The 16,700-nt window shown below is 31.3% G+C and overlaps 1 protein-coding gene across 1 annotated transcript; it reads left to right on the top strand.

The window, feature by feature from the left end:
* The first annotated feature begins 1,258 nt into the window (after positions 1-1,258).
* On the top strand, positions 1,259-14,531 carry LOC137397326 (TNF receptor-associated factor 5-like). Its single transcript, XM_068083616.1, has 5 exons — positions 1,259-1,390; positions 1,668-1,817; positions 6,906-7,073; positions 14,028-14,196; positions 14,473-14,531. Exons 1-5 carry the CDS (start codon positions 1,259-1,261, stop codon positions 14,529-14,531), a joined length of 678 nt encoding a protein of 225 aa, XP_067939717.1.
* Positions 14,532-16,700: the final 2,169 nt, after the last annotated feature.

The raw sequence follows: 16,700 nt of genomic DNA, 5'->3' as shown, positions 1-16,700 counted from the left end.
TCTTAATTTTAACATAACAAGAGCTGTGTCTGTCTACCTGAAGCCAGCTTTTACTTACAAGTGTGCTCACAGTCATTATGTTATTGGTCATGATCTCTCACACAATCATGATCTTCAACCACGTTAATTGTAACCAATAGTATTTTTGCATGTGCTTTAAGCATGCGTATCTTTACCGGTGCAATAAGTATGTGCACAATTATTCCTTAGTATGGCCCATTGGACTCGTAGTGTGTTGGATTGTACCCTTGTCTGCAGAATTGAAGATTTCGAATTCAATTCCAGTGAGAAGTAGATTGGTCATTTCTAAAAATGTATTGCTATAACTGGACATACGGATGACAATTGACAAGCACTGAGATTTATATAAATAGAGTAGTACCCTGGCATTCTTATTTGCTGTGAGAGATCATTATGAGTGCCAATAAAGCCCACAGAGAGTAAGTATATGCAGACTAGTTCTGCCAGAGCTGAAACTGAAAATGTAGGTCAAGGGTCACCGTGTTAAGTCGCCAATCTAATTGTCCCGAGTTCAAATCCTGTATTATGCTTTTTTCTGAATCTCTAAGCGTTTCTTGTGACAGACGATTAAACATGGCTTGTTTTATACTAAAGATAAAAGACACTTTCAACTTCTTTATAGCACTTGATTTAGGGTTAACGGTTATAGTGATTTTACATTAAGTTACGGGAGCAGTTAAGTACATTTTATGGCAATTTGACTCAATTTCTCACTTTTGACAAGATTGCTAGGTTTATGCTGAAAAGAAAAATGTATGTCTCAAGTAAAGTATGTGTTAGATAAAGTAAAACAACAATATATTTTTACTATAGTAAGAGCGGTGCCTATCTTTTTGCTCTCAAGCATTGCATGAGAGAAAACGATATTTTAAGGCTAACTATGGAACTATCGTATTCAAATTGATTTTGAAAACTTGCACTAAATTTGACTCTATATTATATGGAATTTATCACAGAAAAAAGCAAAACCTTGACATAAATTCTTTATGTTAAGTGGAATTTATGTTATAGAAGCGTCTACTCTGTTTGGTATGTTATTTTTGGCCTTCACCAAGCTCCCACTGATTGGTCTAACAAAAGAAACTTCAGAAACACTACACCAGTTGCATCTCATAGAATAAGACTCTGATTTAAAACACAGCCATCACATTTCTCCCCATTTGTTTGTCTATTTGTTTGGTTATTTTATTTTACATTAAATCATGACATAACAAGATTATAGGAAAATTAAGGTGCAATGTGGGCCCATATGCGCAGTAGCATGGCTATTCGAGGCGCAGAGCCCGACTTAACAAATGAGATTGCTAATGAAGAAAAACAAGGTTACCCCAGCAATAGAAATTGGAACAAATCTATTCCAGAGAGTCCAGTGAGTACTGCTTTAAAGCACCCCTAAAACCATCATGACTACCAAATTTCCTTAGCCAAATCGGCAAGGAACTCTATGCTGATGACAGACGATAGGCAACTCATCTATGGCCACCAGTAGAGTTGTTAAAATTAGCTTGTAGCTAAACTAACATTTGTCTATAAACACTTATTGTGTTTGTCAGCATTTTATCATACAACCGAGTTTTTAACGCCTAACCAGCTAGTAAGAACCTGATTAAAAGTATTGAATCAGTAAGTGAAGAAATTGTTTACAGAACTTGGAAGCCACGTCTTATGATGGGACAATGACATGGAAAATCGAAGATTACAAGAAAAGGAAAGACGACGCAATTCGAGGTCGACAGATGTTCATATATAGTCATCCATTCTATACATCAAGAACCGGTTATAAGATGTGTTTAAGGGTATGCTCTACTCATGTCCTTTACTCATATCCTTTACTCATATCCTTTACTCATATCCTTTACTCATATCCTTTACTCATATCCTTTACTCATATCCTTTACTCATATCCTTTACTCATATCCTTTACTCATATCCTTTACTCATATACTTTACTCATATACTTTACTCATATCCTTTACTCATATACTTTACTTATATTCTTTACTCAAATCCTTTACTCATATCCTTTACTCATATCCTTTACTCATATACTTTACTCATATACTTTACTCATATCCTTTACTCATATACTTTACTCATATTCTTTACTCATATCCTTTACTCATATACTTTACTCATATACTTTACTCATATTCTTTACTCATATCCTTTACTCATATACTTTACTCATATACTTTACTCATATACTTTACTCATATACTTTACTCATATACTTTACTCATATACTTTACTTATATTCTTTACTCAAATCCTTTACTCATATCCTTTACTCATATACTTTACTTATATCCGTTACTCATATCCTTTACTCATATACTTTACTCATATACTTTACTCATATACTTTACTCATATACTTTACTTATATTCTTTACTCAAATCCTTTACTCATATCCTTTACTCATATCCTTTACTCATATACTTTACTCATATACTTTACTCATATCCTTTACTCATATACTTTACTCATATTCTTTACTCATATCCTTTATTCATATACTTTACTCATATACTTTACTCATATTCTTTACTCATATCCTTTACTCATATACTTTACTCATATACTTTACTCATATTCTTTACTCATATCCTTTACTCATATACTTTACTCATATCCTTTACTCATATACTTTACTCATATACTTTACTCATATACTTTACTCATATACTCTACTCATATCCTTTACTCATATACTTTACTCATATTCTTTACTCATATACTTTACTCATATCCTTTACTCATATCCTTTACTCATATCTTTTACTCATATACTTTACTCATATCCTTTACTCATATACTTTACTCATATACTTTACTCATATCCTTTACTCATATACTTTACTCATATACTTTACTGATATACTTTAATCATATACTTTACTCATATACTTTACTCATATCCTTTACTCATATACTTTACTCATATACTTTACTCATATACTTTACTCATATCCTTTACTCATATACTTTACTCATATCCTTTACTCATATGCTTTACTCATATCATTTACTCATATCATTTACTCATATCCTTTACTCATATCCTTTACTCATATCCTTTACTCGTATACTTTACTCATATCTTTTTCTCAAATATTTTACTCATATCTTTTACTCATATACTTTACTCATATCCTTTACTCATATACTTTAATCATATCCTTTACTCATATACTTTACTCATATACTTTACTCATATACTTTACTCATATCATTTACTCATATCCTTTACTCATATCTTTTTCTCAAATACTTTACTCATATCATTTACTCATATCCTTTACTCATATCCTTTACTCATATACTTTACTTATATACTTTAATCATATACTTTACTCATATACTTTACTCATATCCTTTACTCATATACTTTACTCATATCTTTTACTCATATCCTTTACTTATATACTTTACTCATATACTTTACTCATATCCTTTACTCATACCCTTTACTCATATCCTTTACTTATATCCTTTACTCATATCTTTTTCTCATATCCTTTACTCATATCCTTTACTCGTATCCTTTACTCATATCCTTTACTCATATCCTTTACTCATATACTTTACTCATATACTTTACTCATATCATTTACTCATATCCTTTACTCATATCCTTTACTCATATACTTTACTTATATACTTTAATCATATACTTTACTCATATACTTTACTCATATCCTTTACTCATATACTTTACTCATATACTTTACTCATATCCTTTACTCATATACTTTACCCATATCTTTTACTCATATACTTTACTCATATACTTTACTCATATCCTTTACTCATATACTTTACTCATATACTTTACTCATATCCTTTACTCATATACTTTACTCATATCTTTTACTCATATACTTTACTCATATACTTTACTCATATCCTTTACTCATATACTTTACTCATATACTTTACTCATATACTTTACTCATATACTTTACTTATATTCTTTACTCAAATCCTTTACTCATATCCTTTACTCATATACTTTACTCATATCATTTACTCATATCCTTTACTCATATCCTTTACTCATATACTTTACTTATATACTTTAATCATATACTTTACTCATATACTTTACTCATATCCTTTACTCATATACTTTACTCATATACTTTACTCATATCCTTTACTCATATACTTTACTCATATCTTTTACTCATATACTTTACTCATATACTTTAATCATATACTTTTCTCATATCCTTTACTCATATACTTTACTCATATACTTTACTTATATTCTTTACTCAAATCCTTTACTCATATCCTTTACTCATATACTTTACTCATATCATTTACTCATATCATTTACTCATATCCTTTACTCATATCCTTTACTCATATACTTTACTTATATACTTTAATCATATACTTTACTCATATACTTTACTCATATCCTTTACTCATATACTTTACTCATATACTTTACTCATATCCTTTACTCATATACTTTACTCATATCTTTTACTCATATACTTTACTCATATACTTTAATCATATACTTTACTCATATCATTTACTCATATCCTTTACTCATATACTTTACTCATATACTTTACTCATATACTTTACTCATATTCTTTACTCATATCCTTTACTCATATCCTTTACTCATATACTTTACTCATATACTTTACTCATATACTTTACTCATATACTTTACTCATATACTTTACTCATATACTTTACTCATATCATTTACTCATATACTTTACTCATATACTTTACTCATATCCTTTACTCATATACTTTACTCATATCTTTTACTCATATACTTTACTCATATACTTTAATCATATACTTTACTCATATCATTTACTCATATCCTTTACTCATATACTTTACTCATATACTTTACTCATATACTTTACTCATATTCTTTACTCATATCCTTTACTCATATCCTTTACTCATATACTTTACTCATATACTTTACTCATATACTTTACTCATATACTTTACTCATATACTTTACTCATATACTTTACTCATATCATTTACTCATATACTTTACTCATATACTTTACTCATATACTTTACTCATATACTTTACTCATATACTTTACTCATATACTTTACTCATATCCTTTACTCATATACTTTACTCATATCCTTTACTCATATCCTTTACTCATATACTTTACTCATATACTTTACTCTTATACTTTACTCATATCCTTTACTCATATCCTTTACTTATATACTTTACTCATATACTTTACTCATATCCTTTACTCATATACTTTACTCATATACTCTACTCATATACTTTACTCATATACTTTACTCATATACTTTACTCTTATACTTTACTCATATACTTTACTCATATACTTTACTCATATACTTTACTCATATACTTTACTCATATACTTTACTCATATACTTTACTCATATCCTTTACTCATATCCTTTACTCATATACTTTACTCATATACTTTACTCATATACTTTACTCATATCCTTTACTCATATCCTTTACTCATATACTTTACTCATATACTCTACTCATATACTTTACTCATATACTTTACTCATATACTTTACTCTTATACTTTACTCATATACTTTACTCATATACTTTACTCATATACTCTACTCATATACTTTACTCATATCCTTTACTCATATACTTTACTCATATCTTTTACTCATATACTTTACTCATATACTTTAATCATATACTTTACTCATATCATTTACTCATATCCTTTACTCATATACTTTACTCATATACTTTACTCATATACTTTACTCATATTCTTTACTCATATCCTTTACTCATATCCTTTACTCATATACTTTACTCATATACTTTACTCATATACTTTACTCATATACTTTACTCATATACTTTACTCATATACTTTACTCATATCATTTACTCATATACTTTACTCATATACTTTACTCATATACTTTACTCATATACTTTACTCATATACTTTACTCATATACTTTACTCATATCCTTTACTCATATACTTTACTCATATCCTTTACTCATATCCTTTACTCATATCCTTTACTCATATACTTTACTCATATCCTTTACTCATATCCTTTACTCATATCCTTTACTTATATACTTTACTCATATACTTTACTCATATCCTTTACTCATATACTTTACTCATATACTCTACTCATATACTTTACTCATATACTTTACTCATATACTTTACTCTTATACTTTACTCATATACTTTACTCATATACTTTACTCATATACTTTACTCATATACTTTACTTATATACTTTACTCATATCCTTTACTCATATCTTTTACTCATATGCTTTACTCATCTCGTTTCATTTCATTTTATTACATTTACTCATACTGTTTCATAATATGCAAATTTTCTAGCCATTCTACTCGGGCTATTCTAGCCATTCCACTAGAGCTAAAACAAATCTACATAGAAATTGACTCTCTGGATTTTCAATCAAGAAGCTTTTGTTGAGAATTGCAGCACATGATCTTCAAATCGAGTAATTATCATGTTCCATGGGCATATTTACGGGTTGCAAACAGAAAAACACTTTATAATTTTTATGCAACCTTGACTTATCAAAATAGAGTTTATTTAGTTTTATTTATTTTAGTTATTATTTGTAGTAGTGTGTTTGCTAAATCAAAATTTTTTGTCATTTTAAATTTATTTAATATTGTAAGTTTTATAATCTTGTCACAAGTCAACAAGATAGAATGGAACTTTGTAATGACTAAAATTCATAATGATAAACTGTCTATTAACGATTTATATTAAGATTATTATATTATACTATTGTTATATTATTATTTATTATATTAAACAGTCTATTATTGATTTGTCACTGTTGTTATTGTTGCAGGCATACATAAATGGTGATGGACTCGGTCGTGGGAAATGTCTGAGCCTCTTCTTTGTCGTCATGAGAGGACAATACGATGAACTTCTAGAATTCCCTTTCAGACAGAGAGTGACCTTCACCTTGCTCTCTCCAAGAAACCCAAGCCTCAACAAAGTGGCAACTTTTCTAGTAAGTGCCTCACTGACAAAGGAGAATTTTAATTGTTTCAGCACAGGCGTAATTTTTTTCATAATTCAAAGAATATAATCAGAATAAAAAGGAAAGTTACCCTAATGCCTTTAGTTGAGGCCATGGTGATGCATTTTTCAGCCCTTCCTCTATAGTGGCATTTTATTAGAGGTGGCATTTAAATAAAAGCGGTTATTGGAGTTTTACTATAATATGGTAATATATATTCAAATATTTAGGTGTTTTACGGTAATTCTTGGTTAAGACAGGTAAATTTTTTGAGTACCCTTCCTGATAATAACATTGGCTATTATATACTAGAAATTCCACTGTCATACAGCCCACGACCAACGGGATGGCCAGAGATATTGGCAAAAAAAGAAAGGGTACTAATGGTTGAGAAATGCAATATTAGCAATCAAATGGCTCTGCAGTGCAATAAGATAACTGCAATGGTAGCTGTAATGTACTGGGTGTGGGTGTTATTATATACAACAAACAGCAGTAATGAATAGAAAAGATGTTTATATTTTCCCCCTGCAATAGGAGAAATGCAATATTGGCCAATATTAGAAGTAAAATGCACTGATATTCTTAGAATAATCAATTTTATTAATATAGTAATAATAGAAAACCAATACACAATTTTGTTTACATTTCAAAACGTCATAGGTAGCAATATCGAGAAGTTGTGGTATTTTTATAGGTTTTTAGAAAATTTACTTAAAAAGTGTTTGGTCATGACAAACAACAACAATGAGAGGAAAATATTAGACGTTTATATTTCTCGCTTGCAATAGGAGAAATGCAATGTTGGCCAATATTATAAGTAAAATGCACTGATATTATTAAAATAACCAATATTGTTAATATAGTAATGCAGCAATAATTGAAAAATTATGAGCGTTCACGCGTCTGGAAGGTTTCTGCAAACTGCAGCAAAATAAAAGCTGTTATAAAAGTGTTAGAAAGCTATAGGCCTAATTTACTGTAATGTATGTAATTCAACAACAATAAAGAAATATGTTTATTATAACTCTGAAATGCAAAATTAGAAGTAAAATGGCAAGCTATTCTGTACTATACACAGTTTGAAAGTTGGTTGCGTTGAATGTAGAATGGTTTTGATAAGCGATCTTTAACAGAAAGCGAGTAGGAGCATTCACGCGTATAAAACTATAGCAAAATAAAAAATGTTCTCGTCATGAAGGGGCGCTGTAGTTCGGCCCTAGCTTGTACATAAGTTATAAAGAATTTCGGCTAACGTTTCAAATAATGAAACCTTCGGTGATTGGACAAAAAACACAGCCTGATAAACTGTGTACCACAATTTCGTACCTGTAAATCGGTCTACGCCTCAAATGGTCTACGTTTATTACAGAAACCTTCGAATAAATTCGATTACAAGTAAAAAATGCCATAGACTGATGAAATGAGCACGGTTTTCTCATAAAATGCGCACTGCTAAATAGTTCTACTATCTGTCGCACGGCTTTATTGGCGTTTCAATTTTTGGTCTTAACTTTTATTAAACCGAGCTTTTCAAGCGTTTTGTAGCAATTTTCGTCTAAATTAATCTGTTTATTTGGGTATAATCCAATTAGATGGGTAAGTTTGAAGATAGTACCGACGGTTTACAAAGACTTGGTAACATATTCAAATAGGTTTAAATGTGTTTTGTATCATTATTATACTTTAACGACTTTCCAAAACGATGCTTAAATTTGTTGATGAAATTTCTAGCCAAGGGTTCGTCTCATTGTTGATGAATAATTTTCGTAAGTTGTGTGCACATGCATTTATCATAAAAACTCCCACACTTCGCTCCGCTTGTTTGCTCGTGGGATTATATATCATTCAAATAAAGTAATACAAAGCCTTTGATGTGGTTTCTAAATAAACTTCAGGAACTTTCTTGAAGCACATTTCATGCCCGCTGATGGCTACTTTTCTAGTGTTCTTTCGAAAAACAAAAACTTTACATACAAACTTGATTGTGATCAATATTTATTCGTTGTGTAAATACTAATTGTAATAGTTATAATAATTACCTATATTATTAATAACTATCTATATAGATTTCTCAAAGTCCATGTGTCGTCGTATGTCTGCATTCCGGCTATAGATCTTAAAATCTTGATATTAAAATTCCTCGTTTTGATGGTATTGAGCTCGCGACTAATACCGCAAATGCATTAACAAGTTTCTTTATTCGGATGCTCTGCCACTGAGCTAAAACGGCATAGTGATCAAATATGTTCTCATATACCCCATAACCCATGCGCATGTTAATTATTTCAGCACTTCGCCCACTCGTTTACTATGCGTCTGTTTAGAAATATTTTGGGGCCTTAGTTTATGCAACACGATGCTTCCTCAGTTTTTTTTCTTGGGCTAATAATGTATCTGGAACTTAAAATTTGGGGATTTTCATACCGATTATATACGTTACCAAAAGATATACGTTGCATCGACATATCGCAGTTTACCCTAGGACACTTATATTTCGCTAGTATTTAGTTTCGTGAGTAGCATACAGAGTAAAATTTCGCTGCAACTTAATTTCGCAGCTCTGTTGAGTGCGAAAATATAGTGATGTGAAAATAAATGCAGTGGAACAAACACCATTAGATTCCTCAGGTCCAGTTCACTGCTATGAAATATTTTTCAATTTGGGACTACAGTACTTTTCGGACTATAAAACGCACCTCTATATAAGCTGCATCTGCTTTATTTTCCAATAAACGATAATAAAACAATACATAAGAAGCACCTTTGAATAGGCCGCAGAACTAAGGACTATGCTTTTTAACGTGGCAGCAACTTTCCTGTTTAAAACGGAACAGTGGAGAACGGCACCGTTTCGTATTATCCGACGCTTTTTAACTTAGCGCCTAACGGGACAGTACCGTGAGGCATTGTTTCGTATTTTCTTTCACCGCTAGAAGCGCACTAATTGGAGATTCCCGTTAGTGCGCCCTAGCGGTTAAAGAAAAAGCCACAGATTAGCCGCACCCTTATACCTGGTATAAGCCGCATGGCTCAAATCATCAGAAAAAAGTAGCGGCTAATAGTCCGAAAAGTACGGTAGTTTTTATTTGTGAACCACAGGTAGAAATGTGTAGGCGATATCAATAATGCAATTTGATCGCTTGTTGCCATTTGTTTCCTGGACTATCAATGACGTCAAGGTCCCTCCCGCAGTGACCTATGTGGTACCAATATTAGAATTCAAGTATTTATAGCACGCGGTGGCCATGGCTCCAGGTTGTTATTGCTTTAGGTTGGTAATAAAATTCATCACCACAATAATTGTTATTCAACTTGATGACTTTCCCTATTAGACTGTCATCCTCATCAGTTACAAATTCAATGACTAAACTAATATCATCATCTTCCTAATTTGTCTAGGCTTTTCCAAAAAAACTTATTACGTGTATCTTAATTTGTTTTGCCATGCTGCTCAGTCGGTGTATTAGCTATAATGAGTTTAGCAAAAATTGCCCAATGAGCCAACCACACACGAAACTTGCCTGCATTTTTAATATGACGATTTTATTGTGAATATCAATGAACAAAGCCATTTAGTTTCGCGTTTTCGCTCGTTCGTTATGATAGTTTAGTTTCGCTCATGAAATTTTCGCGAGAGTATGTTCCCGCGAAAATGCGAAAGTTAGATGCCGCGAATACATAAGTGTCCTAGGGTACATACTTGTTATTTATTTTACATCTACATTTAGTTCGTTACTAATTTATTCCAGCTGCTCAGAAAACGTTTTCCCAGCTACATTATGATTTTTTTATTTTAATTTAGGAACTTTGCGTTCCCCAATCATTAAATACAAACAAAATCTTTGTTACGTCAAAAAAATTTTAAAAATTCTTTGATGTTATTTCTTTTAGTTCAAATTAAAACATCTTGGTTTGTATGAATATTTTTCATTTTGTTGTTTAACGTTTATTTTAATAGCACTATAGTACATTAAAAGCGGCTATTTCCTTTTCTCAGCAGCCGAATGTTTCGTTCATTATACGCGTGTCTCAAAAAAGTTCCTTTCAGTGCTCACTTTGGCTATTAGCTTACACATCTTTTCTTATAAACCTAACCAATTTGTACTTTGTAATTATTTTCAAATTTTACAGCAATCATTTGTAAGATTAATGTAAGATTATCTGTAAGATTTATCGTTAGTATCAGTTATTCTTTATTCCCTTATATTTACATACATTTACATACTTTGGGAAATATATACATGTATATAGGTAGATAGATTTTCATTATCTTATTACATTTATAAACTTCGTATAACTTTTGAAGTTTATAATATAAGTTTTTAAAGTTTGTTGCATTATCGTTTTTATTTCAACTTGCATTTTTAAACATAATTGGAGTATAATATCTGTTTGAAGTTTGAACATTATTCATTTTCTTATCACTGTTATTATTACTTAGTTTGTTTCCAGTCTTTATTATTAATATTATTTTTCCATTCAACCAATTTTAGCAGACATTGTTCTAATAAAATTTCAACTACAAAATACTACCATATTCTGTCATATTTCTTCTGTTAATCTGTTAAATACATGTATTCCCAGAAGTTACACATTGTCTAATGCCTCCAAAGAAAAGAACCTGTTCTGCACAAAATCATTTCTTCATGATGTAAAGTTTGAAAGTTACAGTTGTTTGACAAAATTTGAAAACCTTTACAATTGTTTTTATTTTCTCTCTTAACCTATTTCAAATACACAAAACACTTCTTTCATGATATATAGTTTGAAAGTTAAAATGGCAAATTTTGTTATATATGTTAAATACAAATCAATTTTTTTGTCCAAAGACTTTTTTATTACCCGGGCAACGCCGGGTGGTACAGCTAGTAGTTTTATATTTATAGTAATAACTAGCTGTACCAATCCGGCGTTGCCTGGGTAATAAAAAATAAAAAAGAAAATATAGAAAAATAATATAGAAAATAATATAGAAAAAATAATAAAAGTCTTTGGACTGAAAATTGATTTGTTCTTAACATATAACAACATTTATCATTCTAACTTTCAAACTACATATCATGAGAGAATGTTTTCTGTAATTGAAATAAATTAGGAAAGAAAATAAAAACAACTGTAAAAGTTTTCAAACTTTGTCAAACAACTGCAACTTTCAAACTTTATATCATGAGGGAATGATTTTGTGCAGAACAGGTTCTTTTCTTTGGAGGTATTAGACAATGTGTAACTTCTGAGAATACATGTATTTAATAGATTCCAAGATGAGAAAAATTTTGGTAAATTTGGAGATATACTTCAGTAAAGTATTTTTTTCAACATTTTACACCATAAGCTTTACTGTATACTGCATACTATAAATAGAAACGGGTATATATAGATCGTGTTTAATTTTAATAAAGTGTTTTATATTTATGATGATGGAAAAAGAAAGCAAGAGTAAACATTTTGTATGTTTGGCTTTTAAACATCCAAAGCATTAAAGGTTACAATGCTAAAAATTGCAAAAATAGGTAATGAAACAGCCAAAAATGCAGCAGATAGTTGCAGCAAAACTTGTGGGAAAAAGAAAATATAAACAGCAATGGCCTGTTTACTTTGCATTTTTAACTTAACAACTTAACATCTTTACTTAACAACTGTAACTTTCAAACTTCATTTCATGAGAAAAAGGTTTTGCGCAGGACAACTAAATTAAAAATAAATAAAACAACTGTAAATGTTTTCAAACCACTGTAAATTTACAAGCTCATAACTTCCAGCGACGTATATCTTTTAGTAACGTACCGTACTTTTAGTAAACGAACCTTGGTTCTCGAACATAATCCGTTCCAAAAGGTGGTTATGTGTTACCCGTTAGGTTTGGTTATGCGTTAGGTTGTTCTAGCATTGCTAACCGAGTTTTTCGAGATCCGAAACAATTTCTCCAATTAAAATAGAATTGTGTAGATTTTAATCCGTTCTAAGATGAGAAAAACTTTGGTAAAGTCTGATATATACTTCGGTAAAGTATGCTTTCAGCATTTTACACCATAAGCTTTACTGTATACTGCGTACTATAAATAGAAACGGGTATATATAGATCATGTTTAATTCTAATAAAATGTTTTATATTTATGATGATGGAAAAAGAAAGCAAAAGTAAACATTTTGTACGTTTGGCTTTTAAACCATCGAAAGCATTAAAGGTTAAAATACAATATTAAAAATTGCAAAAATAGATAATGAAATAGCAAAGAAATGCAACAGATAGTTAAATCAAAAATCGAAGAAAAAGAAAATATGAATAGCAATGGCCTGTTTACTTTACATCTTTACAGGAAACTCATCCTCCAAAACAATGTAGGGTAACTCGACCGGAAGGGTTAACTCCCTAGCAAATTTCTTCGGTAGAGGAGGCGTCCCACATGGTTTCTCCCTTTTTGTAAAAAATTTACGAAGCGTGAAATGCTTATCCATTTCCAATCTTTGCTAATTGCAATGCGCATGCTTCAGTTTAATTGAGAACCGAATTTATGTTTAAGCTCCGAGGCAAACAAATCTCAAAAACTTTGGTGAAAAACCTAAGGCTAAAATAATTAGCACACGCATGCTGTATACTTTATATGAAAACGTATCTGATCGCTATGGTGTTCTAGCTCAGTGGTAAAACATTAAAATATCGTCGAGAGTTCAAATCCATCAGAATGCAGAAAACCAAGATTTTAAGATCTATAGCCCGAAAACCGACAGACACACAACATACGACGACACACGGACATACTTTGAGAAATATATATATAGATAGATATAATAGATAACTAGATACAATTGAATAGATGTAGGTGTTTATTTTAACTTTTAACTTTTTATGTAGGTGTTTAACTTTTTATTGGTGTAAGTAATCATCAACAAGCTGAAGGTTTTTATTACATACCGAAATGTTGTTTATCAATTTGTTTGCAGCCTGACTCTGATAGCTCCTCATTTCGTCGACCACAGACGGAGATGAACATAGCATCAGGATGTCCGCAGTTTGTGCCTCATAGTGAAGTTGAGTCGAGCAACTACCTCATCAGTGATTGCATCTACATTAGAGTTGCTGTTGAAGCCGGTGGTGATACAATAGCAAGAGGTATCCATTTAGATTGGAGGATGGAAGGTGTTAGACTGGAGCGAGCTAACTCCCAGTAAAGGAGGCTACAGTACACGGCGCTGTCTCATCTGAACATTAGCCAATCCTGGCTTTAGATGCTGGCAGCAGGAGGTAGATACAGAAGAATCCAAGCTTCTTGAGTGTGGAATGTAACAACTTTCATTGAACATGGCAGCAAAAATCTCTTCAGAATGACATCAATCAAAAGCTAAATGCAGTGGTGCCTCTACTAATGAAACTAATTTGTTCTTGCAGAGTCTTTCCTCTACTCTAGAGGAAAGACTCTGCAATCTGGGCTGTATATCATTGCTTAAACTAATGCCTGTGTGTCTATATATTCTTATTTACTATATTGGGTTTTCACTTTACATGTTGTACAACTTGTATTACTTGTAATAGTCTCACAAAATCAGACTGTTCTCTATACTAAACCAAACTTACCTGACAGCTACTGTAACAGTGTGTGCCAAAGGAAAAGTCCTGCATGCAATGTAAATAAGGGTAATGCTGTATTTTGTATTCATGTGTTTATATTGCTGATAGTGTGTCTTTTTGGTTCAAAATAGTTTGTGTTAGGCGTCCAACGTGAAGTTCATCGATTGGTCAATCCTCACAAAAAGGCTTCTGTTATAGAACAGTGTTTTAGCCTAGCAAATAACAAGTCAGCTCAAAAGAATATACAAATCATAGGTATTCCTAAGCAATCTGTGTGAGCAATTCTTCAAAGATCCAGTGTAATACTTGCTTTTTTTAAAAGCGTTAGTGCACAAACGATGACTCAGCGACTTTGGCCAGGCATGTAGCATGAGAACCTCAACGATGTGAGATACCTAAGTGCATTGTTGCCTAATTAACGGCTCTGGTATCTTGGCTAGACATGTCCGAGTCTAGTGGCAAATTAACTTTGATGACTGAAAGTTAATTTAAGGTTGAATGTTATTTCTGTTACCAACAGTCGCCATTTTAGAAAATTGAACATCGACCAGTTGTTTTCAGGTCAGGAGTTTTAGAGCACTAGGCTACAATCGCCATTAGTCACAGAAGTGTTTATTTATATAAGACCAAAGCTATTAGCATCTGCTAAAATTTACTATTAATATCTGCTAAAGGAAGTGACACAGGATTAACCAATAGCAACAGGCTTTTCAAATGCTGCCAAAGTTGATACATATGATTTTGTTCTTTCTCACACAGCATTATTAAGGCTGATGCCTTACATTTAGGTTATACTCACAGGATTCTATTTGCTTTTATTGCTTTACCAACATCTCCAAAGAAGTAAGATTTACATGATGTTTGATCATTGTTCTGCTAAATTGTAGCCAAATTTAAGACTATTAGCTTCTCTAAAAAGCAATTTACTACTTTAGCTAATGCAACGACATTCATATTCTACAATATTATATAATTTCACTACTAGCCCTTTTTTTCTACCAAATACCTTAGAAATTCTAGCAAACGGCTTTCCTGTTCCTAAAAAAACCCATTTTCCTACTTCTTGTACATAGGGGCGGATTGAAACAAGAGAATTCTATACAAACAAAGAGAAAACTTTTTGCGTTCCAGACTGTAATTCTAATTGATTGCTTTATATTTCAAGTTTTTGATATAATTTAAAGTTTGGTTAGATTTTAGCCATAAACTCAAGTTTTGCCAATATCATATTTCAAAGCTCTATAATGTCTAGACATAGGTAGGTAATCACAGTTGTTTCAAATCCTTTCCTTGCTGAAGGGGAAACTTAAGTTCCCAAACATTGAGTATATAAAGAGTGAAGTCTTCTCAAAGAATCATTGCTGATACAACTACATGTAGCTCCAAAACTGTAGTCATTCGGCCAGCTAACGTCAGCCAGTAAGTAATTTGCTTTGCACTCTCCAGCGTCGGTCAGTTATAATTGTCATGACTCATGGGAATTCCAACATTTAACAGTCGTTGTTTCTAACGAATCAAGTATTAAGAACCATTACGGGAGGTCGATTACCTACTCAAACATCGAAGGTTAATATTTAGCACTGTGGTAGCGCTTGTTGCCTATGGGAAATTCCAGAAAAATGCATAAGCGTTATGGAAACTTCTACAAAAGCCGATAGTTTTCCCATGAGCAATAAATTTTCCAAAATGACGACGATAAGTATTGGAGTTTCCAGTGAGTCAGCCTATTTTGTATCACGGTTATCTTTCTCATTTGACTAAACGTTTTACTGGCAGCCAAGGAAACACTTATAGAAGCAAGATAAGCCAAGTGAGTGTTTTTCTTCTAATAATACACTCGTGATATTTCTACACTCGTGATAGCCTATTTCTTACTCTTTATTATATTGATATATACCTACATGATAATTAGTGAATATGGTTTTACATTGTTAAAACATCTGTTGTTTCGGCTTTATAAAAATAAGATTTTATAACAAATGAAACACAAGCCAAAGAGAATAATTGAATAGCAAAATCATACATTTTCCAAAACTAGTCACGTGAAA

The sequence above is a fragment of the Watersipora subatra genome, chromosome 5 (assembly GCF_963576615.1).
Source record: "Watersipora subatra chromosome 5, tzWatSuba1.1, whole genome shotgun sequence".
Classification (NCBI taxonomy): domain Eukaryota; kingdom Metazoa; phylum Bryozoa; class Gymnolaemata; order Cheilostomatida; family Watersiporidae; genus Watersipora; species Watersipora subatra.
This window is presented reverse-complemented; position numbering and strand designations above follow the sequence as displayed.